The sequence below is a fragment of the Strix aluco genome, chromosome 19, assembly GCF_031877795.1.
Source record: "Strix aluco isolate bStrAlu1 chromosome 19, bStrAlu1.hap1, whole genome shotgun sequence".
NCBI classification, from domain to species: domain Eukaryota; kingdom Metazoa; phylum Chordata; class Aves; order Strigiformes; family Strigidae; genus Strix; species Strix aluco.
In genome coordinates, this window is record NC_133949.1 from 7,346,407 (window position 1) to 7,373,317 (window position 26,911).

The 26,911-nt window shown below is 44.7% G+C and overlaps 1 protein-coding gene across 1 annotated transcript in view; it reads left to right on the forward strand.

Moving 5' to 3' along the window:
- The window catches only part of MYBBP1A (MYB binding protein 1a), a 60,396-nt gene extending 38,027 nt beyond the window's left edge, over positions 1 to 22,369 (forward strand). Inside the window, exons 24-27 of the mRNA XM_074845153.1 lie at positions 6,522 to 6,635; positions 18,427 to 18,528; positions 19,705 to 19,829; positions 21,728 to 22,369. Coding sequence (XP_074701254.1) covers positions 6,522 to 6,635; positions 18,427 to 18,528; positions 19,705 to 19,829; positions 21,728 to 22,247 — 861 coding nt within the window. The 3' untranslated portion in view covers positions 22,248 to 22,369. The remainder of the gene's footprint in view (positions 1 to 6,521; positions 6,636 to 18,426; positions 18,529 to 19,704; positions 19,830 to 21,727) is intronic.
- The last annotated feature ends 4,542 nt before the right edge of the window (positions 22,370 to 26,911 follow it).

Below are 26,911 nucleotides of genomic sequence, written 5' to 3' on the forward strand. Positions count from 1 at the left end.
TTTGAATAAGCTTCTAGGCTGTTCCTAACTTGGATTCTGCCTGCCAAACCGTTATCAAACAGTCTTGTAGTTTATAGGCTCAGAAATGCTCAAAGGCATGAAACAAATGTGGTAGAGAAATGAAAAGCAAGCCCTGCAACTCCTGCCTGCTGTGTTGGAGACTTTCTCTCCATCCCACACCCAGTGTAAACGGAACAGTAGAGTAGTTTAACTGTGGGAGCAGAAACAGGGATAAATCAGCAGTTGCTTTATGGCTTTGTATGCTGTTTGTTTTCTTTTGACAAAAGCTTTGACAGTAATTGGAAGAGACTTTTGCTGGGGTGCTCTGGATATTCTGCCCTGTAGTAATAAATGACAAGTTACTCTTCTATAACCAATAGTCCTGTGAGCTAGAGCTTACTGTGGGTTTGGGTTTCTGGTTGTTTTTTTGTTGTTGCTGGTTTTTGTTTGGTGTTTTTTTGTTTTTTGTTTTTTTAAAGAAAGTAACAAATTGCAGATAGCTGAGGAATTTATTTCATAGTTTGACTATTTCTTAAAATTCAAAGAAAGCTTATTTAGAACTTCCCATATTCTTGGCATATGTTCTTTTACCCCAGCTTTCCTGGTAGCATTTGTCTCCAACACAGTATGTGATTCATGTGAGTGCAGTCTAAAGGGCTCGATAGGTGAGAATTTCTAGAAGTGCAATTATTTTTTGCCGTATCCCTATGGTTGTAGAATAGTCTTAATGCTGAGGATTACGTACTGAGAGCTGCTGTTTAATATGTGCTGGCAGGTCAGGTTATGCTGTAGCTTTGCTGCTGTAGTGTGTATGCCAGAAGGGAAACCTCAGTGTTCTGAAATACCAATAGCCTGTGTGGTGTGATACCACCTGTATATTTTTGTCTCTTGGACTTCCAAGAGCAATGAAATGATGATAGCACTAAAGCTTCTGATGCTTCTGCAGTTCTAAAAATATATGAGTTGCACAAACCTGTAATTTTCCAGGTAGTGTTTTCTTTTTATATATACATATTATACGAAGGGGAAAAAGAAGCTCTTGCCACACTGGTGATGTGCTTCATGTTGATAAAACTGTGTCCATGATGCACAAATGATAAGCATAAGGTAGGGAAAATCCATCTTGATGTCTTTGGTAAGCATTTAAACTCCCCACTGCTTCTGTTACAATGTGCCAGGAGGTCTGATGTAGCTCAGATACTGTTCTGGGCCAGACCTAATGAGACGTTTCTGTCCTGCCATGTGCTCCAGGCAAGCCAGTTCAACTTAGCACCTATCTCCTGTAAAGTGGAAATGCCATAAGGGAATTTGGAAGGGTTAACCAGCTGTAGCCTGCAAGCTGCTTTTGAGATCATCTGACAAAGCGGCTGTGTGAAAACTCAGACTTGGTGTTTGGTGTGCTGCAGTGTGGGCACACCTTCGGTTTCTTGCTCCTCTGATGGTGGCAGTGGGTGACTGCTGACTTCAGTCTTTTCTCATGGGGATGTGTCTGTGTGGTATCTTTTTTCACTTGCTTACAAAGCCACCTCCAGCCTGCCTCCTGAGACACTTGGGACTGAGAAAAGCATTTCTTTTTGCATCAGAAGCAAGTGTCTTCCTATTAACGGTGTGTTTTTCTTTGAGAAGCAACCCCACATTTAGGTCATGCCTTCATGTCTTCAACCTTGCAAACAGAATCTCTACGTCATTGCAAAGGCTTGTTTGTTTTTGGCGTTTCTCTTCCACAACTGCAGTGATTGAAAGAGCTTGATCTATTCCCTTCCATCCAGCTCACCCGGATGATGAGTCACCTGGATCATGACTGGGGAGAGCTGCTCTTCCGACCCACGTGGCTACTATGCCTGTGGTAGATATTTTCTTTCAGTAAGAAAACAGTGGCTGAATTGGTAGGGGTTGATCCATTGCTTGCCATTTTAAAGAGTCAGGCTGCATGCCTTGTCCTTCGCTGCAAAGGGTAAAGGTAGGTTGTATAACCCAGCAACCCTGCCAGCTTGCACTCCTTTTTAGCATCAAAACAAGGTAGGTGAGCACATCTGGGAATTACCAGCACATCTTGGTTACTGCAGTGAGCACGTTTACTATTTCAGAAAGAAATCTTGACCGTTTATACTGAATGGCATTTTATGTAGTTGTAGATAAAGAAATAAACAAAGCGGCAGAAAATCACAGGGTCAGCACTGCAGTTAGTTACTGCTTATTCTCATCTCCCACATGGATTGATAATGAGCGTTTCTGCCTCATTTAGTCATACAGTTGATAGATATATGTGGGAATGTATGTATGTATCTACTGTCCTTGCTTGAACAGACTTCACTTTTATTTATTTTTGTACTATTTTATGGTCTTCCTTTTTTAAAAACTGACATTAAGGAGAAAATGTTTTGATTAGGCGACTGGGTGGCTCCTAGGGCACAGGATGGGCTGCAGCATTCTCCCCTCCACCCGTAATAAAAAGCTGTAATGTGGCCGTCAACTGCTTGTGACTATTCTTGTACATTCTCATTGCAGGCATTGTGCATGTGGGGGGACGACATCCCCCCTGCCGAACTGGACTGGAGTTTGGTAGCTGGGACTCTTGAGTCTTCTGCTATTTTTGTCCATTTGTGAAGTGTTGATAATACTTGGCTCTCTCGCAGGGCTGTCATGAACACAGCAGGCTTGATTTGGCACTGAGAAAATGCAAAGAATCTTCTATGATATTCTTGGGAACGGTATTGTTCTGGCAGCCTCCAAAATTGCCAAATGCTTGTAAGACGTTCAAAAAAAATTAGTGATGCTTGGGAGAGCAGGAGGAAGAGGGACAGAACTGGGTCGTTGAGTTTCAGATCTGTGCTGAATTTTGTGGGAGTACTTTCCAAACTTCGAATTGCTCCTGATCTGCAATGTGATGGTAAAACATGCAGCTGGTCCCTGTATCATGTATAAATGACACATCATGAATGTTTTAAGGGTAAATGATGGACTGTGAGAAATTATGGGGGTTGATAGTGTTCTGATGCGAAAAAAATTTGAACTAGCTGGCTTGTCACCTCCTAAGGTGTTCTCTGTGTGGCCTTGCACTACAAAAGTCTTGGTGAGGAGGTTGGAATGGGTTGTTTGTGTGAGGTCAGTGCCTCCTCTGGTGAGCAGATCCCAGCTGCTTCTGAGGAAGCTGTAAGAAAGTAGACAGGAATCGAACTTGCGATGTGTGCTTTGGGAAAGTTTCTTTTTACGATGTTTTTTTTTTTTTTCTACTGCTCAGCAAGTAGAGAGCTTGTGTCTTCAAGCACAAACTTGTAAAATGCTGCTTTAATATTTTTAAACGTGTGTGAATGCTTGAATGCAATTCCTCTTTGAGTATTTAAAATCCTTTTTGCAAATCCTGCCAATGACTATTCTATGGGGAGCTGTTTCATGCCCTTCCAGCCAGCGGTTTGATGCTTCTCAGCTCTGACAGATGAACTTGCGGCTGAAGAGCCGTTGCTGAGGACTGTTACTTTCCCAGGTGGTGTGGCAGCTTTGTGGTCCTGGTTGCTAGGTTGCTTCCTCTGTCACATTTACTTGTGAAGCAATAGTCTTTCTGATAACATCCATGACCCTTTTTCGCATGTTGATAGATGCGAGCGAGGTGTGATGGTTGGTTGCACCTCTTTCTAAAGAAGAAACTTGGTGCCCCTCGTGTTCTGGTTTGAACTTGGTGAGATGGGGTGGAATCAGTGGGAGGAGTGGGAAGTGCTGTTTCTTATTGGGTTTGCCCTTGGACTGGGATTGAAGAACTTAGTTTTAGTTTTGGTTCTGCCCCTGATTTTTCTGACTCGGCTGATGTCAGTTCCTCTTCCCGTGGTTTAACTTTTGCTATTTAACTGTGCAGTTTGCTCTGGAAAAATAGACTATATGAGAGCTACGTATTAATAACTAGCTCTAGAAATAGAAGAGTCACTGACTCTGTGATGAATATGAAAAACTTAAACTACAACACAGCATGGTACTGGGCACTGAGGACCTTGTAATTATTAGTGTCACGTTTGCTCTCTGAGATGTTCTTAAGCCAAATTTTATTTCAACCAGCAAGTAAATAGTTTATTCTTTCAAATGAGAAATTGTTCATGCTTAGTAGTAGATTATCACTGGGTTAAAAAACAATCAGGAAGCACAGGATTGTGTTGAGTACAGCAATAGCAATGTTTTAATTAGTGAAACTGAAACCACATTTTCTCTTTGCTTGAATCTAATATATGGGCTGGAGGCATGAAAGCTATGAGTGTGACAAAATTATTAAAGAGTGATAGCACCAGCCAGGATTCTCAGGTGCCTGGGTGTTTTGGCTTCCTCGTTTATGACATATAGAAGTGAATGTTCAGTGGGTTTTTTTCCTTTCTTTTAAAATAATTTTCAAGCTGAGTGCTTACTGAGGACTAGGTCCCATTTGGGGCCTGTTCTGTCAGTTCAGCATTTGAGTTTCAGGTCTCCAGAGCTCCTTGTTCCTTTGGATGGCTTTGATTTTTTTTTTTTTTTCTTTTTTTTCCCCAGTTCTTTTTCTCATTGACTTGCAGTGCTCCCACCCACTGCTGACTGGTATGATTCCTGAGTAGGCCCTTGTCACGGTTGCCTCTGGTCCTCTGTTCACCTCTTGAGTAAATTTGTAGTCCTGAGGGTACTGTCAGGACAGCTTAACAGGACCCTTCTCTGTGCTTTTGCACCCACTTGCAGTATGGATGCTTTTGTAATTGTCAAGGAAGAGATGGTGCCTTGAGGTTTATGACCCTGCCTGAGCCTTTCAGAATGAATTATGGCCTTTCATCTACTCTGAGGGTCACGTTCTCTTTGTAATTGCACTGAAGTGACTTTCCACTACATTTGGTACATGCATGCAGACATGCCATAATTTGTTCTGTAAGGCACAGCCTCCCCATAATTACAAGGAATATGTAAGCTTGCCTGCCTCAAATATGGCATTAGGGTGCTCTCTCTCATTAAATCAACGTAAATCTTTTGACATAGTCTTGTTGTTTCCCTGCTGCATTTTCTCCCTTGAGTAAAGAACAGAATTTCTCTTTGTGAGTGAAAACTTGCTCTGTTTGGATAATTCTCTTTGTAGACCATACTGGTGCAAACTGGAGGTAAGCTTACACAGGTGTGTGACATTTACTCTGTTGTAACACAAATGCCAGTGCTAGAATTATCTGGTGGGGGACCAGTGGTCACTACCCTGTCCCTTCCAGAAGCCTGGAGTATGTTGTATAGGAAACACAGACCTCCTTGAGCTTGTGAGGTATTCTGTTTGACAGCCTACAGCTTTGGATGGTTATTGCTCTCAGGAGATCCAGGGATTTCTTCTCTTCCCTCACTTTGATTTCTTCAGTAAATAGTTCCTTAAAAATGCTCCGGGAGAAGTGTGGGTACTATAAGGGCAGTTTTTAGCCTCCTGCTGCATGTTTTCCAGGCTGCTTCCTTTGGACCCAGGGGGTATCTGGAGGCCAGGTTGGGTATCTCCAGGCTGAATTTTTTTCTTGAGGCCTCTCAGACTTTTGATCTCAATGGCGTCTTTGATAACGAGTTTTACAAACTCAGTTGTTTTCCATAGGGTGGGTTCAGTTGCAACGTGTGGTTAAAAAACAGCAGCCCTTGCTTGCTTTGCGTGAGATTAACTCTTGATGTAATTCTTTTTTTTTTTTTTTTTTTTTATGTATTTATACCTGCATTCAATTTTGGTCTCTGTGATGGCAGGTAGATGCAACGTTTTTTTTCTTCATATGCGTGTAGAATTTCCTCACTAACTCAATGCTGCTACAAAAAATTTCCCTTTAAATCCTCTAAGCTATTTACACTAATCCTCATTAGTGTATTCTGTATATTTCTATCATTTGCTTTTGTCTATTGCTGCGTTTTCTTGTACCTAAGAAAGCCTTAAAATGGGAATTCTGGAATAGAAAAGGACTTGTAAGAAGATTGGAGATTACTGTTGTTTTTCTAGTGGCTACTCTTTTCATTGCCGTGTTAATTTAGAGGCTTAATGAGCAAGTTTGACTGCAGGGCAAGGCTGAGTGCTGTTCTGAACAGCAGTTTCCATCTAGGGTTCCTTTGAAATGAAGCATTTACTAACTTGCCAGCTTTTATTTTTGTTTATTTGTGCCTACTGCATGCATCAGGGCACAGTAAAGGGTACAGTCACTCCAAGGGCTGCCTGAAGACTTTTGGAGACTGAAAGTGATGCACGCAGAGCAGCTACTAAAGCATATTTTGGATATTAATGCCTAAATCCAGAAGTGGCATGATCCTTCCCCTCCCCTTTGATCTTCTCTTTTTAAGTATGTGCATTCAACCAGAACCCACCACCCTGTCTCCTGAGGAGTGACTCTGTTAGGATCTGGAGGGTGTTTTCTAACAGAGCGACATACCTGTTGGTGAGGATGTGCAGCATTTGCAACACGGCATTCCCTGGATGCTGTGCTTAGCTGTTTGCTTCAGCAGAGTATTTGCATTGCTAACACCTTCCCTAGAGAGTGTGGAGTTTCATGTCTCCTCTCCCCTTTCTCTTTCAGGCCCAGGCCTGTTTGCTTCTCCAGAAGGTTCTACTACTTCGTGAACTGAAGCTGTTGATGACAGAGGAGGAGTGGGAGGAATTGATCAGAGAAAGCATCAGCCAAGTGACAGAGGTAACAAGCTTCAACGTGTTCAATGTATAGATAGCACCTCATGGGTGCTGCTTTTACTAGTGTGGTGCTTGTTTTCAGAGCTGGAATTTGCGGCTGTGCTCAGCTTAACTGATTTTAGAGGTGGTGTGCCTGCTTGCACCGGTAGCGTCCACCAGGATTACAGCATTCTTGTGACACCACTGTTTAGATGTATTTTCACCGAGTGCAAGAAGTGTGCCTGGTACAACTCAGCAGTGCCTGTGTATGGATCCAAGAGGCAGAGCTCGAGTTTTAGGGAATACACTCATACAGATCAATTTAAGGTGGTTTTAAAAAAAAAAAGTTTTGAATTGAAAGGTGTTGTGAACATTTACTTAATTTCAGAAAATGTTATGGAAGTTCTGTATTTGAATGAACTTCAGGGCCAGAGAGAGAGAGCTGAGGTGCAGTAGACTTTTGACTCCTGGTGTGTTGCAGGCCTTCTGGACCAGACTCCCTTGCCAATATTGTTTACCGGGGAAACCTTAAAATACATTGGAAAATAATTTGTACAGAAAAAACAGTGACAGAAATGGCAGGGCTCCTGGTTCACTGACAAGTGCAGGTCATACCTGAAGATGATTTTTGGATGCAGCTGTTATGTAGGAGGTGATCTGGGGGACAGGAGACTGAAGAAGCAAATACCATTCAATTATATTTTTGTGGATTGACGTGGGGAGAACCAAACAGCCAAATTAATGTTATGATGTGGTGACTAAACTTGATGACATGGGAGATTCCAGTCTTGGTGTTCCTATGTAACTGTAGTATTGACCTCTTTCTAAGTGTAGCTTTCGTTCTTTACTTCTTTAAGTGCTGGTTACATGGTAATTTAGGCCATTCTATAATTTACCGTATTGGAACAGAATGATTAGCTCCGTTTTCTTTTGTCAAGGAGGGACAAAATCTAAGCAAGTTTAAATCAAGGAATTCAGAGGTGGTGTTTATAATTCTTGAGGAAGCAGGTAATCCTGGGTTTCATTAAATAGCTTTTATTTAATGATTACATCAGGAATCCAATGGGTGGAGTTAGGTGTGATTTTATTTTCCAGCTATATAAAGCATGCTACTCCTCCCAACCCGGTCATCTTCATGTTTCTCTCTAGCAGCTGAATACCTGCAGGACTTGGTGATTCACTGGGAAACCACAAACATTTACAACGCCTTTATGTTGTTCTTGTCAGGGAAAGTTTAGCATCTTGCAACCCATCCAGTATTTTAATGAGTTTTGCTACCAAAGCTGCTTCAGTGTCTCTTGTTTCTGTGGTCATCTGTGTTTAAAGAATAATTCCTGGGAAATATTGTCAGTTTGTTTGGGCTGTCCAAGGTATACCCTGCAGGCAGAGGGCCTCCCATACTATTAACTGCCAGTGGCATATAGGTGCTAGTTGTCTTTTTGGCCTGAAAAAGCCCCGACATAACATTTTTTACAAAGTGCTCTGTGGGTGGACATACATGCGTTGCGTTTTGCCTCCCTTCCTGCTGCTCCCCCTTTGCACTAATGTAGTGCTGGTGTGGTTCCTTGGAGCTGGGGCAGCTGCATGTCTTTAAATGTTGCTGTAATTAGGAGGAATCAAAGACTTTATATTGCATATAACAGTTTTGAATCATAGCCAAAGGCTGACACTTGTGCTGCAAAACTTTTCTAAAGCTGCAAAAGGTATTGCGTGTCTTTTTGGTGGTGCAGAAATGCTCACTTATCTGAGGAATAGCTGTAAAAACATGCAGTGGCTCTGTGGTATAGTAGAACAATACTCATATCATGACTGATCTCTTTTGGAGATGGGAAAAAAAATCCCTTGTAGCAGAAGTCAGAGGCTGGAAACTGAACAGAATTAGAATGTGTAGAAAGTATGTGTTTGTCAAAGAGTAATCTACCGTTAAAATAACTTACTGAAGAGTTTATTAGCTCTGAATCTCTAGGTGGAGATTGCACTTGACTGAAAGAGAAGCTGCGGGTTGGGTGGAAGTTATGGACTTGATGTTGAAATTGAGATGCGTTTGCTTGGACTGTTAGGCAAGAGCTTGGGCTAAACGACAGCCTTTTCTGTCCCTGATGTCCACGTGCACCTCTGCTTAGCTGAAGGGTAGGGAGGGCATCTGCAGAACTGCGAGTTTCTCCTGCAGCCCAGTCTTGTCCTTTTTCATCTGAGACTTGTTTCGGTATGCCATTCCAGATCAGCCAGGATTTCGGAGGTGACTATGTAAGTAGGTTGATGTTGGCATGTGAGGGCTTACCCATGAGAACTGGACTGAGAGCTGTAATTCATGGTGCTGTGGAAAATGAAGTTTTGTTGCCTGACCTCTAGTTGAAAGGTCTGCATTTGTTGTCATTGGCCATTCCTGCCACCATCCTTCACAAATAGCTGTTTTCAGGGGAAAAATGATAACGCAGAATTTTATACCTTTCTTTGACTCAGGGAGGGGTCTGAAATAACCTGGGAGGGCCAACTCTTTAACTGGCTGTACTGACGTGCACTTGTAATTCAAGCAGCTGTATTGTGCACGAGGAAGCTGTCACCTGAAGGCTTTGCTATGCTGTGTCCTTGGTCAGATTTGCAGCTAGGGTGCTGGTAGCTCTTCAAGTGCAGGATTGCTGTTGCAGGTGTAAGACTGTGAGAGAGAATAGGATGCTATCTCCTGCATCTGCCTTCTTAACCTGTCTTGTCTACAGTGATCGCATTGCATATCTACAGATCAGTTGGCGAGGAGCAGGGAGCCTGGGATGGTTTTAGGCAGTGATATGTGCTGGAACTGGGGAAGAAGTAATGTGAGAAAACGACAGTCTTGGATATCATTGAATTATGCGTGTAAAACTAAGAGGCATATGAGAGAGAATCAATGGCCAGGAACTTTAAATGAAGAGACAGCTTCCTGAAATAGAAGCTCTGGCTGCTGCGAGGCAATGGCTCTTGTGCTTACATAAGCTAACTTGACCTTATTTGTTCCCAAAATGTTTAGGCATGCTTATAAAACATTTATCACAGTCATGAGGGATTCATGTTTGCCATGTCCTTGCTGTCAGCAAGGCAACTCTTGATATCCTAGCAGGTACTTTGGAGTTGACGTGCTCTTGTGAGAGCCTTGCTTGCTGTTGGTGCTCTTGGCTTGTTTTGCTGGGTCACCTGAGCAGAAAGTCTTGGCCACAAGCCCTGGGACTGCAAAGGTGAGGAAGCAGAGAAATAGCTTTGGCACAGTTTTGACCTCTCAAGTCCTAAATAGTTGCTTTAAACAAAGCAGAACCTTGCTACATTTGTTCAAGTTTATTCGAATTTTGGGAGTCTAGACGGCTGGGTTGTGTTTACAGTGTAAAGAAATAGAGTTGCTTCATGTTGTAAATGACAGAGCTCACCTGAGATGCCAGAGCATCTGACAGAGACCTCTTACTCTTCAAGAGGTTTGTTCTTTTATTGGTAGGTCTCAAAGCACTTTACAGAGGAGATCCAAACCAGTGAGTTGTTGATGTAATGAAGAGAGTATTTTGCAGAAACCCCAGAGCCAATGTGTTTAGTTTACTAAAGTCGTTCACCCAGTTTTACAGATGACATGCTTGGCTGGGAGCTGAGCCAAGAATCAAACTTGGGTCTCCTGAGACATCCCAGAGACCCTCTTTGTGCATGGACAGTCAGACTGTTTCTTAACTTGGCTTCAGAACAGCTGGGTGTGTTAGGTAGCAATCTCTGTGCCCATGTTATCTAAAGAGGATGCTGGTGGTTGTGAGCTCAGTCTGCCCCAAGCCATGCAATGAGGCCAGTAGCAGAACCCCAGGGCCTGAGTTCCCCGTTTCATGCAGGGAACTCTTGCACAGTTTTGGTGAGGGGTCTCTGTGGGGTTGCTGTTAGGGCCCCCACGCTGTCTTTTGGACTATCAAGCACCTGTTGGTTTGGTCTTTCATCTCTCTTAGTTGTCATTGTGGGCACATCTTGGTGTTTGTTCCCCTTGTTTGATATATTGGTGTTTTTTTCTGATATGTTAGAAATTTTCTGTCTTGGCTTTAGAGTGATCTTGAAGCCGTGCCAATTTTTTAGTAACTCACTGACAGGTTTGGAGCAGGAAGCTCCAGGATCTGAGTACCTAGTTTCACTACCTTTTTATGTCACCCTTTTCTCAGGGACTGGCTTGCCTTCCTGAACTGAGGTACTTTGTGTAACTCCCAATTTATGCTGAAACTTCCAGTTCTAATGTGACAGTCAGGGGGAACTGGGAAAGGATTTTGAGGAGTATTCCAGAAAACATGTATTTTTCACAGCTGAGCAACTTCAAAACAAAACAGCCCTCAGAAAACTGTTGTTAAAACTGCTTTCTCTGGCTTGTGCACAGCAATTTCCTGAGGGTTTCCTTTGTCTTCTGCAGTAAGTACATCATAGGAAGGGCCCAACTTCACTGCTATTTTTTCCTTTGCTTGTTTTGTCAATGTCATAAGGGACAGGCAGAGCGGATAGCATTCAGGTTGGCTGTTTGAAACCAAAATGGGATGAAGGCATCCTGGAATGTAAAAACGCTCACAGAATCTGATACCTAAGTTTAGTGCAAGACCAAAGCACTCCAGGTCACCAGTACTGGAGACTTTCAGATAAATATACACATAATCCTATTGGGATGCATCTGATATCTCCTTCCTCTTAGGTGGTTACTTAGACTTGGACTGGGCAGGCAGCCGTGTTTCTGTAGAACAGCATGAATGTAGACCAAAGGGGATTGCCTGGCCCGTGCAAGGGATGGTATGGGTAACCCAAGACCTCTTTTCCAAGACTCATATAGTTTAAAAGTTACTGTATGCTCTCTGAAGACTTTTATTGTATGGCATTAGAAGGTTTTGTTGCTATTGTGTTGTTCATCTAGGGATTTAAAATAACTAGCTGGAGCTACTCAGAATGTGGGGGTAGAGAGGAATATACTATATAGCCTTTCAGTGTAGACATGCCCTTCATTTCTGAAGGGCATCCCATTTGATTATTGGCATCTTAATTTGTAGGGAGATAAATTATTAACAGTGACTTCATCAAATCTCTAAAAAAGCTGTTCCTCAATTTTTTTTCTTGAAGATTGCCTGAACTTTTATCTGCCCATCTTTATAAATTCTTAATTCATTGCCCTTTCTCAGCCTCTTAGCTTGTAAAATGAGGCCAGCAGTGATTTCACTGATATCTTTGACGTCCTTTCAGAATACTAGATGTCTCTTTGGAGAATACATTCTCCTCTGTTCCCTCAGCTGTCCTGTATGTTTTTTCCCTGCTGCATTTTCATGTGGTCTATGGAAAAAAAAAAAAAAGTCATATCTTTAAACTTGGGAAAGCATTGACATTTTCTGTGGGAATGGCTTCTGGATTTTTGGGCTCCACCCTCTAATAACAGCCAAAATAAACATTGCAAAAAATGCCCTTTAGTTATACCCTTCTGCATGTGGGTCTGCTTAGTCCCCTACCTTCCCTCGCTCTCTTGGTGGGGGACAAGCAGAAACTTGGTGGTTCCCTTCCCTTTGTGAGCATTTTTTGATGACTTGTTTCTGCTAGAGATGCAAGGAAAAATGTTTTGAACATTTATACTTTCAGTCTTCAGAAACTTACTGAGAGAGAACGGAGGGAACAGGGACTGTTAGTGCCTTTTTTTCCTCTTAGTGCTCTCAGCAGCAGCTGCTGTGCTGTTCAGGTGGGTGGTGTGAGAACTTCTCCCTGCCTGCTTGTGTACCTTCTCTACATGGAGTTGGAAATGGATCTGGCTCTGTGGACAGATGGAAACTGGTGTGAAGAGGCATGCTCTTCCCTCCTCTCTTCTTTGTCTTCCATGATTTAGCTCTAAGTTCTAGCTTGGGTTCTTCTGTTGTATAGTGAATGTTGTCATGGAAGGAAGTATTTGGGGGTGTCTTGTCTGGGTTTTGGGAAGCTCAGAGTTGATTCCTGACTCTGTCTTGGTCTGCATGACTCAGTCATGTTACTCGGCCTCTCTGAGCCTCTGTGAACTGGAGGGAATGGTGCTGGCTTACCTCTTACCTCTCAGGAGAAATATGAGAGTAATTACAGGTGAGATGAGGGTGCTTACATTGGGTAATAACAGGAGCTATGAGTATACAGAATACTAGAATACTTCATTTGGTTGTTGGTTTGTTACTAGCCTCTAAATAGCAGAGGAAGGCTGTGCCCCTCCCAAACCTCTCAGCTTACCTGTATGTTGACACGGGAGATCTTGTGCTTTGGTTCAGGTAATGGACACGTGCTTGTAGGGCCCCCAAGTCGCTTGCTGAGGCCCCTCTGGGTGTGACTCCATCACAGGGACCCGAGCCACAACAGCAGCAAAATGCCAGGTTGTGTCTGCACTGGGACCTGCACGCAGCATGGAGCTAGGGCAGAGCTTTAGCTTTCATAGTCAGTGGGATCAAACCTCTTAAGCACTTTCTCGTGGTGACTGTGGATGTTCAGTAGGATGGAAATTTTGCTGAACTATTTGCTGTTGGGGAAGAGAGTTTACCCTAGCAACCTTGGGCTGTGCCAGGGGGTGTAAGGTCGTGCAGGGTGGGTGGAGGTATGTGTTTTGCAGAAGGCACTTGGCACTGTATTCAGCCATGAATCTGCACATTTATCCATCAGCATCAGGTCTGTTGTGGGGGCGGGGGGGAAGGGTGGAGATAGCGCAGCGTGTGGAAAGAATGCAGGTTGGCCAGGCTTCTCCAGCTCACGGAGCAGTGATGGATCTGTCAGACTGATCCCATGGAGGGGAAGGGCTGTTTGTTTTGAACAATGAAATAGGCTGAAGGATGTGCTGGGAATGCATAAATATTAAACAGTGTTCAAACTTCCAGCTAGGAAACGTGCTCTGCTTTGGTGGCTGAACACTCCTCTGCACTCGAGATATTGCCGTCGTGTAAGTCTGGGCTAAGTGTGTCCCCCCGCTGTGGTACCTGTGAAAGGGGCAGAGGTACAGGCAGGCTGAGATTGCAGGCAGGTGTGAATGTGGAGACTTCCAGAAACACTGCCTGGCTCCATATCACAGCGTATTGCCATCTCCCCTGCAGGGAGAGTTGGGCAGTGGCTGGGATGCTGACTTTGTCTCTAGATGCACATGCACCACTTCTTGTGCACCACCTGTGTGACAGGTTTCAGGGGAGTCTTGGGCTTAGACTAAAATCCTACATGGGAGACTGAGGCACGGAGCTGCGTGATTAACTAGCCACCAGCCCTCGGTCCTACTTGTATGACTGAATTACTGCAGGTATTCACCTCCTGTGCTCTAACAAACTTGTTTTATACTTTGTGAAGATGAAGGAATGCTCTGAAGTGCAATGAGAGATGGAACGAAGGTTGGATCCTGTAGTAGTTGGGATACTGCCAAGTGTGATACAGGAATGTAAGGAAAAACACTTGATTGATAAGATGCTGGCGGTGTACTGTTACCCTTGTAGAAATCCTAGAAGCAAAGAACTTTGGATCCAGGAGTGCTCTCCACCAGAAACAGCCAGAGACTTTTGAAAGCAATGTGTTAGACATAATAAGACAAAACCATCTCTGCCAGCTGAATCTATGTAGGGTGAGGCAGGAACTGTATTGCTTTAATGGCTTGAGATGAGACAGGAGTTCCAGCTGTGGAAACTGCCTCCATATTTTTTCCTTTTGGAAAGTGATCTGCCCCGATCTGCTGACAGCTCAGATGTACAGGCGTGATTAACTGTCACAGGTATTACAGGAGCAGAGTAAGAAAAGCAGAAAATGGGAGAAAACCAACATACTCAGGAATTGATGCAAGTGTAGCTGTTCAGTAAAAGTCACGTGGTCTCTCTGCTTTTAGTATTGAGTGATTGGGTTATGTGACTTAGGTTTGTAATGCTTTCAGAGGGCAGGAGAAGGGAGAGTTGGATACCTTTGCAAACAGCACATGGCAGAGATTCACAGAACAGGTGGTTAGACAAGTTCTTCTGGGTTTTCCCTTAACCCTCCACCACTGACCTGTAGCATAGCTGGAAGCAAAACCCCTGCTTTGTGCCTCAGTCTTGCTATGTAAAATGGAGATACTTGCCAACCTTGTGCAAGCCTTTTGTGATCTAATCAGGGTTTGAGGCTCTCCTAAGGATGCTGCAGATGACTGAAATACTACTTTTCCTTTTAAGGCATGTTTGCCATGTGTTGCAGTTTGCCATCTGCTACATAATGGCTTTTGCTTTAATTTTATGATTGTATTTTATACATTCCCCAAATGAAATCACAGTAGGCCTGTAAAATGATTGACCTACGCAATTGGGGTGGCGGTGCTAATTTCATCTTTCAGATAGCAGAGTGAGGGAGCAGACCAAAGCAATTAGGACAAGAGGTAATGGCCTCAAGTTGTGCCAGGGAAGGTTTAGACTGGATATTAGGAAGTATTTCTGTACAGAATGGGTTGTTAGGTGTTGGAATGGGCTGTCTGGGGCGGTAGTAGAGTCCCCATCCCTGGAGGCATTTAAGAGTCAGGTTGACATAGCACTTAGGGATGTGGTGGAGTTGAGAACGGTCAGTGTTAGGTTTATGGTTGGACTAGATGATCTTCAAGGTCTTCTCCAACCTAAGATGTTTCTGTTATTCTGTTAATCTGCTGTACAAACCCACCACATAGAATGGTCAGTACCTTATGTAGCACAAGTTATGACAAATACTTGGGAAAGCTGCTTTTGAGGTTTGGACCCAATTCCCCTTGGAGAGTCTTGGGATTTCATGCCTTGGGAACAGTTCCTCAAGGCTTGCCAGCAGCCCCAGTCCGAAGTCAGCTTCTTTTATGTAACCAGAGTGCAGCATGTTTGTATTGATGTCGCATGCGAACACAAATCCCACCAAAGCAAACGCTCCACTGTGTACGCTCCCTGCTGCAGGAGGACAAGAGCAGAGCAACGCCTGACGGGAGATACCTTCTTGTGTAGTGTGCGGTGGGGAAGTACCCTGAGACAGTAGTGATGAGCTCGGGATAATAAGTGACACTGAGCTGAGCAGGAATTAGACTCAAGTCTTTAAGGAGGCTTGACTGTCTCAACCATGCTGCATACAGAAGCGCTGGTGTTTTTATGCTCGTTGGAGTAAATTTCTTTTACACTGTTTCTTAGAAGAGAAGGGGAAAAGACACATGTTGAGAAATAGTAAGACTTTATCTGGATCCAGCTTCTTTAAAGCCAGTTCTGCTTATACTCTAGAGAAAATTGTGCCTTCTGTAGGAATGAATTATCTGCTGCTTCTTTGGCTTTTCCACCCACCCCCACCCTCTTCCTTGTTCCTTCCTGGTCTTTGAGAGCTGTTTAAAAGGGATTCATTTCAATAGGGAGCTATTTGTTCGCAGAGTACCTAACATGTACTGGATTGCTTCTGGCCATTTGTGGTGGTGGAACTGTGCTTGTGTTTCTAGACTCATGCAAAACACTGCTTTTAATATAGATGCTTATTCTTACAACACTGATGGGCTAGACGAGTGGTATCATCCATCTCCAGCTGGACAAGCCACCCTTTTCATTCTACAGGTTTGCATGAATTTGGTTGGGCACCACAAACTAGATGCAAGTTCCAGTTTCCTAAGCACCTGAAAACTGCTTGCAGACTTCTGAAAAGCAGCCCCTTGGGTGTTGTTCGGAGCTATGGGACTTTTCTGTTGACTTCAGTATGATTTGTTTCAAACCCTTCAAAGCATCAGGGCAATTCTAGGAAGTAGGGATGGCAGCAGGAACAGAGAGAGTCAAGCCAGCACAATTTAAATGCAGTCATCTGCATCACTCATCTACAGTGCAGAGAAGATGCAATTTATTTTTAACACCGTCTTAATTCCAAAATGTTTGTGTATTAAAAAGATGAAATGACAGTTGCCTTCCCTGTGGCTGCTTCTCATAGTACTGCCCTAACTCCTCTTTTCCTGAAGAGCTGACAGTCCATACTGATTCTCTCTCACTGTGAATTTGTACGCAACTCAGCAAACTAGGGATCTCAACTTAATAGCCTCTCTGAAAGCTACTTTAACCACAAGTAATGCCTGTTAGCCTGGCAATATCTTGTTCTTCAAATTGCAAAGAAAAATTTTATGCAAATCAGGCTGCTTTGTTTTTGTTCTTGGTATTACTATTAGTTGTGGTAAGCATAATAAATGGAGTGTGCGTGGCCCATGGGGTGTTATATCCCACATGTGAAGAATTTTTTTTTTTTTTAGTCATACACCCTATATTTGTTTCTTATTTTACCTGAGAGACTTTAGAGCTGCTTGTAGGTTAGTGACAGCTGTGGAATAGAGTTGCAGCGCATCTATCTATATCAGGAGAGAGTAATGAGCAAGTTATTGATAGTCAGATGAAGTTGCATCGTGAATTCCAGCAAGCAGAACGTGGTGGCTTTCTAATACAGGACTTGAGTGGACAGTCCAGGTCAGGAAATAACTGTATCTTTATTATTTAAAAAAGATACTCCTGGGTATTGAGTCCTTCACAGATAGTAAATAATTCTACTTGAAGGTTGCTGTTCCTGCAGATATGTTATCTGGTCTCCCCACTTTTTCTGCTAAAAGTGTTCCTTAGACTTTTGCTCACCATCATTATTTTTCTGTTGTGGGTGTCATTACTGAAAGAGCTTGCTTTGGGAAATAAATTTTTTCTGTCAGTGTCTGTGAGGATTTTTACTTTATTTGCCAGCTTTATGCTGACATAGATGGAGAACAGTTTGCTTGGAGTCCTTAAAATTACTTCCAGTCTGAATGGAGCAAAAGTAATAGATGGTCTAATGGGAGAGATTGCATCTCCTGGAGAACTGCAGCCCTCCGCTGCTGGGGGCAGGTTGTGATGTGTGTTGCCTGCAAAACCGAGGATGCTGAGCCTGGGGGGGACCTTGCCTGTTGGCTGGGTTGGTGTGTTCAAATTCCAGGTGAAGGCGGGCTTGGCCCCAAGGGCAGCCTCCTCTAGAGAAGTAGGCTGTGATGGGGCACACCACTGTCTACAACAAGCTTGTCCCTACAAATCCTATCTCCTATTAGTGTAATCCACGCAAGCTGTGGGGTTTTGCTGTGGTGTGTGCATCCACAGAAATATAGTGGGGAAGAAAACTACCATGTAAGCAGGGCTGCGAGGACCAGCTGCAGGCAGAGGATCAGTACCCCTGAGCCACTGGACCACCTCTTTGATCCAGCTGCCTTTTTATGGCTATTCTCTGCCCTTCTCCACTTGTAAATAACTCTGGCTTTTATTTGACCTATCTTTGGAGTGATTTTCCTCTAAGCCAGACCTTTCAGTGTCTCAAAAACCCCGGAGCACATAAAAGGAACATGAAGAGATGAGGTTTTTTTCTTTCAGTCATTTCAGTGAATTTAAGCTTGATTGACAAGCGCTGTTCTAGTGCTGGCAACTGGGATTTCCTAGGCGCAAGTGTTAATGGATTTTTGCATTAGCATTTTACATGTAAATCCCAGCTTCTGCAGCTGAGTAGCTGTTGTCCCTCAGGTGAGTCTGTTGTCTGGCAGCCTCCTGGCCTTTCCAGAGTGAGGGCGAATATTACTGTCTTTCATCTTTTTCTCCAGGAGGCAGCAACGTGGCTCCAGTTGTGTTTTAGCTTAGAAACTAGGGAGAGCAGCAGGGTGGTGCCTTTGTAGTATGTTTGCTCTTATTTTGTCCAGTTAGAAACTAATTAACCTGGGCATCAACAGCTTCCACCATGTACCCCTTTGAGCATTTCCAGAGTTTGGTGGATTTTGTGTTCCAGAGTTATTTTGGTGATGGGTTAATCCCACCAATCGTTAATAACTTTTTGCTTTCTCCTGAGAAGAGTAATTTGTTTCCCCATTTAATTTGCAGAGTTTGAAAATGGTTGGCAAGTGTATCGTGAAGGCTGATAAAGAGAAAGTTGCCAAGAGCTTGGAGCTGTTGAACATCCTCCTCAAAACTGTGATGGAGCAGGTGAGTGTGTGACCTGATGTGTGGCAAATGACTGTTCTTCTGAATACCACCAAGGCCTCTCTTAAATGTCATGCTTGGATTTTACCTTGTGACTGCTCCATCGCTACATTCCACCCCATTTCTTACTGGAGGTGCCCCTGGAGGGAATGCCTAGCTGGATTTGAGGACAGTAAAACCCTCATGTCTAAAGGAGTGATCCTTAGCTCTTGTGAGATGATCTCCGAGTGCTTGTTGAAGGATTTGCACCGTGTTCCGCAAACACATGTGGCATCTTTCTTATCAGCAGAAATACAGCCTGGGATACAGTGTGGGTGAGCTGGGTTTTGTCCCAGATGATTGCTCTGTCCTCTCCACTAAACTCCAGAGATTTTAGTTTCCAGAAACTGAAACTTACTCAGAAGCTTTGTGAGCGGGAGCGAAGCTTTGTTCTAGGGCTTTGTTTTCCCTAATGAAAAATGGCATTTTTGGACACGCGAAGATTTTCTGTAGGTGACAACATAAATCTCCAGCATGGTCTTAGTAAATTTACTGGAGCAAAATAGCACAAGCAGCAGAATTGCTGAAGCCCAGTTTCCTACTGATAAGCACTGAGCTCACACCACAGCCTGTTTCTTTGTGAAGACCTAATAGGAAAGTGGGTGGAGGAGAGAGATTATTTCCAAGGCTCTTGTAGGAACTGAATAGCTTTTGAGACGCCCCGTTCTGTCTGGTTTTACTGAAATTATCCAGTGGGTTACAGAAGCTGTAGAGGCAGCCAGAGGCAGCGTGACTGCGTCCTTTAGAAACCAGGTGGAAAATGCTGCTGCTTTTCTTTTAGATAGGTACATAGTCATGTGTCTTCTTCCTCCTGCTCTCGGTCGTGGACTGAAAAGGAAAGAGGACCAAAGGACCTTTAAGTCCCTTTTATGCCAGTACAATTCTAGCTGTTAGGCTCATGCCTCTCATGCTAGGGACCCAGTTTTCAAGCAAACCCTGTGCCTGATGGCATGGTGTGACTGCAGTTTTTGCCCCCAAATTGAAGTGGTTCTGCAAATGGGCTCAGGGCAGTGGCTTGGAGAAGCTGGACAGGATTGGTTATTCCTGCTGTAGTCTGATCCTGAGCATGGCCTGTGCCCTGCTGCTGTGAGTGCCCCTTCTGCAGTCACTGTGCAGATTGTTTGTACTTGCTTCTTGCAGAACCTGCGTGTGAAGTTGACGGAGTTGGACAAAGTGCTGGTAGCTCTGAACCAGTCAGAAGGCATTGGGAGTTCAGCACGTCTTGACTCTCTCTACTGGAACGTCATGCGCTGGTTGAATTATACGTATGTATGCTTGGCACTCTGGCTTCTTGGCTTGCCTAAGGAACTGCCTGCCTGTCCTACTTGTCTTCATTGATGTCAGGAAGTAGGAAGAGAAAGGAAGTCAAGGCACTGAGCTCAGGCTGGAGTTTTGAGTTAAATGGAGCTCCTGGGTTGGTGAGGTTGAAACGCATGTTGTTTTGCTTGTTTGGAACAGTGCTAGGCTCATTGTTCCAGGTGCTTACATGCTTAGGATTGGTCCTTGATGGGACAGGATTGTAAGGCATGTCTGATACCTGATCATGGTGATCACCCAAAGATACAGTGCCTGCTTTCATCGGTTTAAGAGCCATCACCAAAGTTGCAGAGGAATTTCTGGGCTAGGATAAGTCACTAAGCTCCTACCACATCACTGTGGACTGATTCTGCAAATGTGAGGCTGGGGGGCGTAAATAGCTGTCCTGGGAAGTGACTGGCCACCAGAGAGTACATGCCAGGACCTTCAATCCTCTCCAGAGATTTTTGAACTCCTTAATGCCTGGATCTCCAGCCTGATGCTGGAGTGGTTGCCTTGCAGCTCTGAAAGCTGGGGAGCATTCGGTGTTTATGCTTTAGTGCTCCTGTGTTAACTGGCAGCTGAATTTGACTTTTTCTCCAGGGCAATAAAAATCGTAGGATCTTTTCCTCCTTTCTATCGATAGCTTGCAGTCAGAACTTTTGTTTCACCTCCCTGCTGGCAGTATTTAGTGAGACACACAGCATTAGGGCATGCTGGGTGCTCTGCCATGACTGGGAGCTGCAGTCCCAGTGTGTGTGTGGCCTGGACTGTGGTATCTCAGCCCAGCAAGAGGCTCTAAGGGAAAAGCTTGCATATGGCTCACTGGGAGGAGGCTCACATCCAAGGAGGAATCATACAGGGCAGCTGTGGCTCCTTCTAATGCCTTGAACAGGCTTGCAGGGTGTAGTGACCTCACCCAGCCCTGTGACAGTCCCAGGCCCTTTTCCAGTCTCACTCAGGTCCCTTGGCATCATACTGCCAGGGCTGGCACAAGGATGAGGCCTGGTTTAGGAGCTGGTAGAGACAGCGACTAGGAAGGGCATTGCTAAGGTAGGAAATACTTGTGCATGCTGTCAGAAGAAGGGATTGGGATTCAGGGATGCAACCTGCTGTCACTGTTGGTGCCATCTTGCTGTGACCCTCAGAGGTCTTTCTGCAGGTGAGCTGGAACAAGCCTATGTCAGGTGTGGTTTGTGCACAGGATCCCAGTGGAAGTGCTGAGAGGTAAGCGCTGACATCAGGTTGTTAGGATAGCATTTTTCCACCCTGAAGGAGAGGCAGCTTGAAAAACTGTCCAAAAAGCTTCCCATTGAAAACCAGGCCATGGAATTAGAGCCTGGTTCCTTTTCAGGACTCTTCTCTTGGGCCTGAGCTGGTGCAGAGCAGCGCAGCCTGGGTGGTGGTGAAGTTGCTGACAGACTCTGTCAGAGAACAGTAGGAGCAGTGGCTGTCTTGCGTGTGTACGAAGGCTGCCCAGATGAGAATGGAATGGTCTCTTGGGGGTTCTTGCTGGGACACCTCTCGGGATTGTTAGCACAGTGAAGACCTTGCTGGGGCTGTCACCTTGGCCAGCCAGACAGTGTCTCAGTAGCCTTGCATGGGGCCACAGGCGGGTGTGCTTGAGAAGGTGGTAAGTACAGCGTCTTCTGGTCTGTGGAACGGGGATTCTTCCTCAAGTCTTCGTGTGCCGCCTTGAGTCCTGGTCGGGCTCCTGCTAGTCATTTCACCAGTCCCTGTGCATCAATTCCCTGTACAGCATGCCTGTGCTTCCTGCACCTTCCTTGTGCTGCTGCCTGTAGCATGGATGACAGTGCTCCCTGGCTGTAAAGGAACTTGCTCTTCATTTTTGGTGTTCTCTCTGTAGGAAGCCCAAGAAAGAGAAGACAGCCAATAAGCCTGCGCAGGAAGCAGAGCCACTTAAGCGGAAGAAAAAAGGCTTCCTGCCAGAGACCAAGAAACGCAAGAATCGCAAGAAAGGCACCCAGGAGAATGGGGTAGCACCAGCAACTGATGAAGATGGAGAACCAGCAGCCCCAGAGGAGCAGCTCCCGGGAACAGAAACCCCCAAGCAGAAGAAAGGTAGCAGCAAACGCAAGAATCAGAACAGAAGGGTCAGGGAGAATGGAGTGGCAGCGACAGGCAGTGGGGAGGAAGCTGTTAATGGAGGAGATGCTGTGGCTGACAAGAAGAAGAAGAAGAAGAATATGAACAAAAAAAGAAAAGCTGATGCAGGTAATGAAGCAGAGCAGGTTTCAGCTGCAAAGAAAACCAAGAGGAGTGTCAACCAGGAGGCCCAGCAGAAGCAGGAGAAAGCCAACCAGCAGAAGCAGGGCAAAGCCAAGAAGAAAAGAAAAGATGCAAAAACTCCACTGCCGCAGGAGTAGACTCCATGGACTCACGTGGCATGGCTAGTGTGGCTCAGAGTACTGTTTTAATATCTTTTATAACTATAGTTTTTATGCCCTCCATGACTTTAAATAAACCTTCCATGATGCTGAGCTCTAAAGCTGTGGGTCTGACTTGTGTGGAGGGTTCAGCCTAGAGCACAGGGAGCTTCAGGAGGTCCCATACCCTCCACTCTCTCTTCTCTGGCAGGGCCAAACAGCCCGTGCTTGGGCGCACAGACTCCTGTCTCCATGATTTTCCAAGGCAGAAGCAAGAGGCTTGTTTGGATTTCTTGGTGAGTTGCAGTAGGTGTGCTGGCACTGCTGAGTTGTGTGGTCAAGCCCTGTGGGAGGTTCAGAAGTAACCTCTAAAGGTAGATTTCTGTCCTGCCCAGGCCCTGCAGTACTTACAGCTTTTCCAGTCTGGGACATGCTGCTTATTAAATGCCTGGGTTTAAATGGACTTTCACATGCATATTCTGGGGTCAAATATATCCAATTTGGCCACTCAGGTGTCATCAGTAACTATTATGATCTGGCTTTCTCTTTGCCTTTTTGTTGCTGGGTGCAGGAGGAGTGATGACCCCTGTGATAACACAGGGACATAGATAAAACAGTGAAGCACTTGTAATGGTTGGCTGATTTGCTAGTGTGCCGGGCCAGCAAGCTGAGTGCAGCTGCGCAAGACACCTGCTAGCAGCAGGCTTACAACAGTCTATGAAGGTGACTGCTTGGAATTGCATCAGCTTATTTATCCCCAGGTTCCTGAATGCCATCATCCCTCTGGAGAGTGCCAGGACCAGCTTCTCCGACATGTTGGGTACCTGGTTCTTGTTGAGAGCTGAGTCTCAAAGTGTTTGCAACCCTTCTCATGTTGTAGTTGCCTCTAAAGCCTCCCCCTTCCCTTCCTCACCCCCACCAGCTGTGAGCCCTTGCAGGAGGCCGGAAGGTGTGCGTCGGTGACTGGCCTGGACTGCTCTCCCAGCATCTGAAGGAGCAGTCCCCGTGAAGGCCCAGGCACTCTCCTTCCTGCAGAGGAGTTTTGTGCTGGCTCCTGCAGAAGCAGGCAGCTGCCGGCAGGCAGGGGCCCTGCAGCAGAGCTGTTCCTCTGTGCCTTGGACGCTCATCCTGCAGGTGGGTCTGTGCCACCAGACATAGATAAGGGGCCCTGGAAATGTCATGTTGGTTTTGGAGGGAGCGAGAGAAGGGCTCAGAGGGCTGTGTTTGCACATGGCTATTTATCTGCCTTTGCAATGATTCTTTTCTCAAATGGCATAAAGCTCCCTGGGAGACAACTGCTGGCAGCAACGCCAGCGCGTTCAGTTGCCGACCCCTGGGTAGGTGCAGCCCTTGTCTCGTTTCCGTGTCACAGCGGTGATCCCGCAAGGTCTGCTGCATGCCCCGAGGGCTGCGCTGGCTCCTGCTGGCAGCAGGTGAGGGCTGGAGTTGCTGCGCCCACATGCTGGCAGGGTTCAGCAGGGAGTGTCGTCCTTCCTTTCCCTGCCTTTCGCTCGGTGCCTTCACAGCTGGCTGCCTCGGGCGCTCGAGGGAGGCAGGACTGAGGAGCACTTTGTTGTTGCCTTGGAGGCTGCAGCCCTTGTGCATCCTGGATGAGGAGTGGGCAGAGCGGAGCTGGACTCTGCAAGTCAGGCACCCTTTGGGTAGTGGCACAAATTGGGGCAGGAGGTGAAGGGGAGCTTCCATTTTTTCAGTGCAGCCCACAGAAATCAAGATGGATGAATGCTTTCTAATTCTAAATCTCTGATACGTCTTTCTTTCTAAATATCCCTCTGACTTCACTTACAGGCTTTCTGTTATTCTGTAAAGAGTGAGATAATTGCTTTAGGTGCTCCCATTGGTTGATGAGCTATTCAGATCAGCTTTAAAACAACAACAAAAAAAAACCCGAACATGCATAAACATTTGGCTTAAATGAGGAGGAGGTTGGGGGAGGAGAGTTAACTAGTTTTCCTGCATCCTAAGAAACCTTTAAAACACAAATTTGATGGGGACATAAGCATTCCTTTGTCTCATTGTTTCTGCCTGTTCTAAGCTATTTCATTTTTTTTACTTATCTGAATGCTTTGTGCTTTTTTTTCCTCTATCCATCATCTTAATTCCTTTATTTCATTGGGAGTGATGCAGAAGGGGAAGTCTTATTGTGTTGAGGTTTCAGTTCCGCCACAGTTGAGTATAGTGCAGACTTACTACTGTGCTTTACTTCAAGTCTGGCAGTTTTGTTATGAGCAGTTCAAGGTAATTTTTCTTTTCTTGCTTTGAATGTACTTTGCTTTGCTTTTGTTGACTATTCTTTTATTTACAAACCATTGGGTTTTTTGATATGTTATAAAGTGTATTCCCTCTGAGGTAGGGTGGTTGTTTTGTGCTTGTCAATGACTGAAAACATGAAGATTTTTTTTTTGGTCAGTCAGTTTTAGTTTCTTGAACAGAAGTAGTCCTGTGTTATGTTTAAAGCACAGAGTTGGCTTGTATAAAGCACTTCAGACTTGGAGGATAATAGAATAATTAAAAGACAAAGATAACAGTTTTTTGTTTTCTTGGAAAGCCTTTTTTTATTTCCTGTGTATCTGTGATTTTAAACGGAAAGCTTTACATGCACCGGACTTAAGCAAGCAGATAGAACAATGTTCTCTTCCATTTGCATTTTGAACTCCTCTAACTTTAGGCTGTTGCTAAGTTTCTGACAAACACAGGCTAAAGATGGCAGAAAAAACTCCTTGGTAAGGTAAAGAGGGGGGAAAAAAACTACAAATGAAACCCAACTGTGTCATCCTCTCACCCACCCTGTACATAGAGATTCCAAGCCTTTCGTCTCCTGTCTGAGACTTGCATAAGATCATTAAGACTTTTCCCCATGAGCTTATTTAGTGCAATTTAGAGGTGCTGTGTCAGTGTAACGAGGTTACAAAGATCGCTCTTCCACACAGAAATGCCCTTGTCCTACACACTGTGATTGTCTTTCAGTGTGTCAGCTAGTGCTTTTTTGTCTGAGTGCTTTTGGTGTAGAGAGGGAACTCCTAACTGCTGTGCCGATGATGGGTTTAATTGTTGGCTTTCTTCATTTCGACACTAAAGGGGCCGCAGGCTTGGTCCTCAGAGTTTCAGTGAATAACATCAGGTTATAAATTGCGAATGTCGCTAGGTTCTTGGATTGAAAGAGAGGCCTGGTGCCTTGGTCTGATTTGGGACCAGTCTTCAGGATTTCTGGATTCTGATTCATGCTTGGCCACTGATGCAGCGTGCAGGTAACTCAGGAGGGCTTCAGTTACAGCTCTGGTTGAAGTCAGCATGGTCAGCATCTCTCAGTCAAGGCTCTGCACACGCTGGAGGCATGTTCTGCCCAGTCTCGTGACTGGACAGCAGGTGTATGTGCTACGTTTCTGCTTCTGGATGTAGCTATTTCACCTCTAGCAGAACTACATGGGGGGTGAGTCTTTTCTCTGTCAGTGGGGGATAGGTGATCTGTACTCACCTCATGCATGTGTGGCATATAAAGTAAATGAAAGTGTTTAAAACACAGGTGAAAAGCTGTCTATAAGCATCACTAATTTTAACCTGTAATAGACAGTTGAAAACTAGTGAAATTCTAGTTCATAGCTCAGGGAATGGATTAAAACAATGCTTTTTATGTCCCCATGTAACATGACACTAACTTTTTAATACCATTGTCCTTATACAACTTGAGTAGGTTTGAATTTGTAGCAGAAGTTTCAGAATAAGCTTATGTACACCTGGACTGCTAAAAGGCAAGGGAGGTAAACTTCAATCTTCAGAGTCCCTGTGTAACTTACCAATAAGTATTCTGTAGAATAACTGTAGAAAACACTTGCATGTTGAAGGTAGTAAATTTACCAAATAGACGCACTGGAAATCATCAGTGGCTGCTATACTGCAATATCTATCTATGGTTTAAGGCATATTGCCTGGATCTAGATAAAGATGCTGGAGCTTTCCAAGCAGCCTGTATTGGGAATGGATTTTTTCTCTGGATGTCCTCTTCACTATTGTTAAATCAGTGCATTTTCTTTGCTCAGCATCCACTCAGGTATGTTGAAAGGTGGTGCAGACTTTCCTCCTGTGAATTCCAGTCTCTCAGAAGTAAACCTGGGCCCATTTGAATTCGAGGTATCCGATTTCTTTCTCTTTGGATTGCCGCTTGGTTTAGTGCTGGCCGTGAGGAGTACTGTTCTGCCTGGCCTGGATGCTCTTTTGGGGGTTAGAATAAAGACTGCTTAATGGTCTTTGTAAACAAAGAGACTCATATAAAAAGAAGTAAATAAAGGAGCCTAGGTAAAGACTGGGTAGTGAGATAAGTTTCTTCCTCTAAATGACAGGAATCTGAGTGTAGGGAGGTACTGAGGTGATGAGGGATGTTCATGGGGTGTCACTGCTCACCTGTTTACAGCATTGTGTCTTTTATTCTGCTGTTAATCATATATTGTGTCATATAACACGAAGCTTACACCTCACCAAGGATCAGTCCTTGGAAAAGATAGCAAAAACATCTGTGCTTGGTTCAGCATTGCATCTTATTAAAGTCTGGCTTCATGGGTAAATTTGGAGCTGGGGTGTGTTGACTGTGGGCCATTTTTCCTCTCTGGTAACAGAGCCTAGGGATCAGACTCATGCAGGAGTTTCGTTTC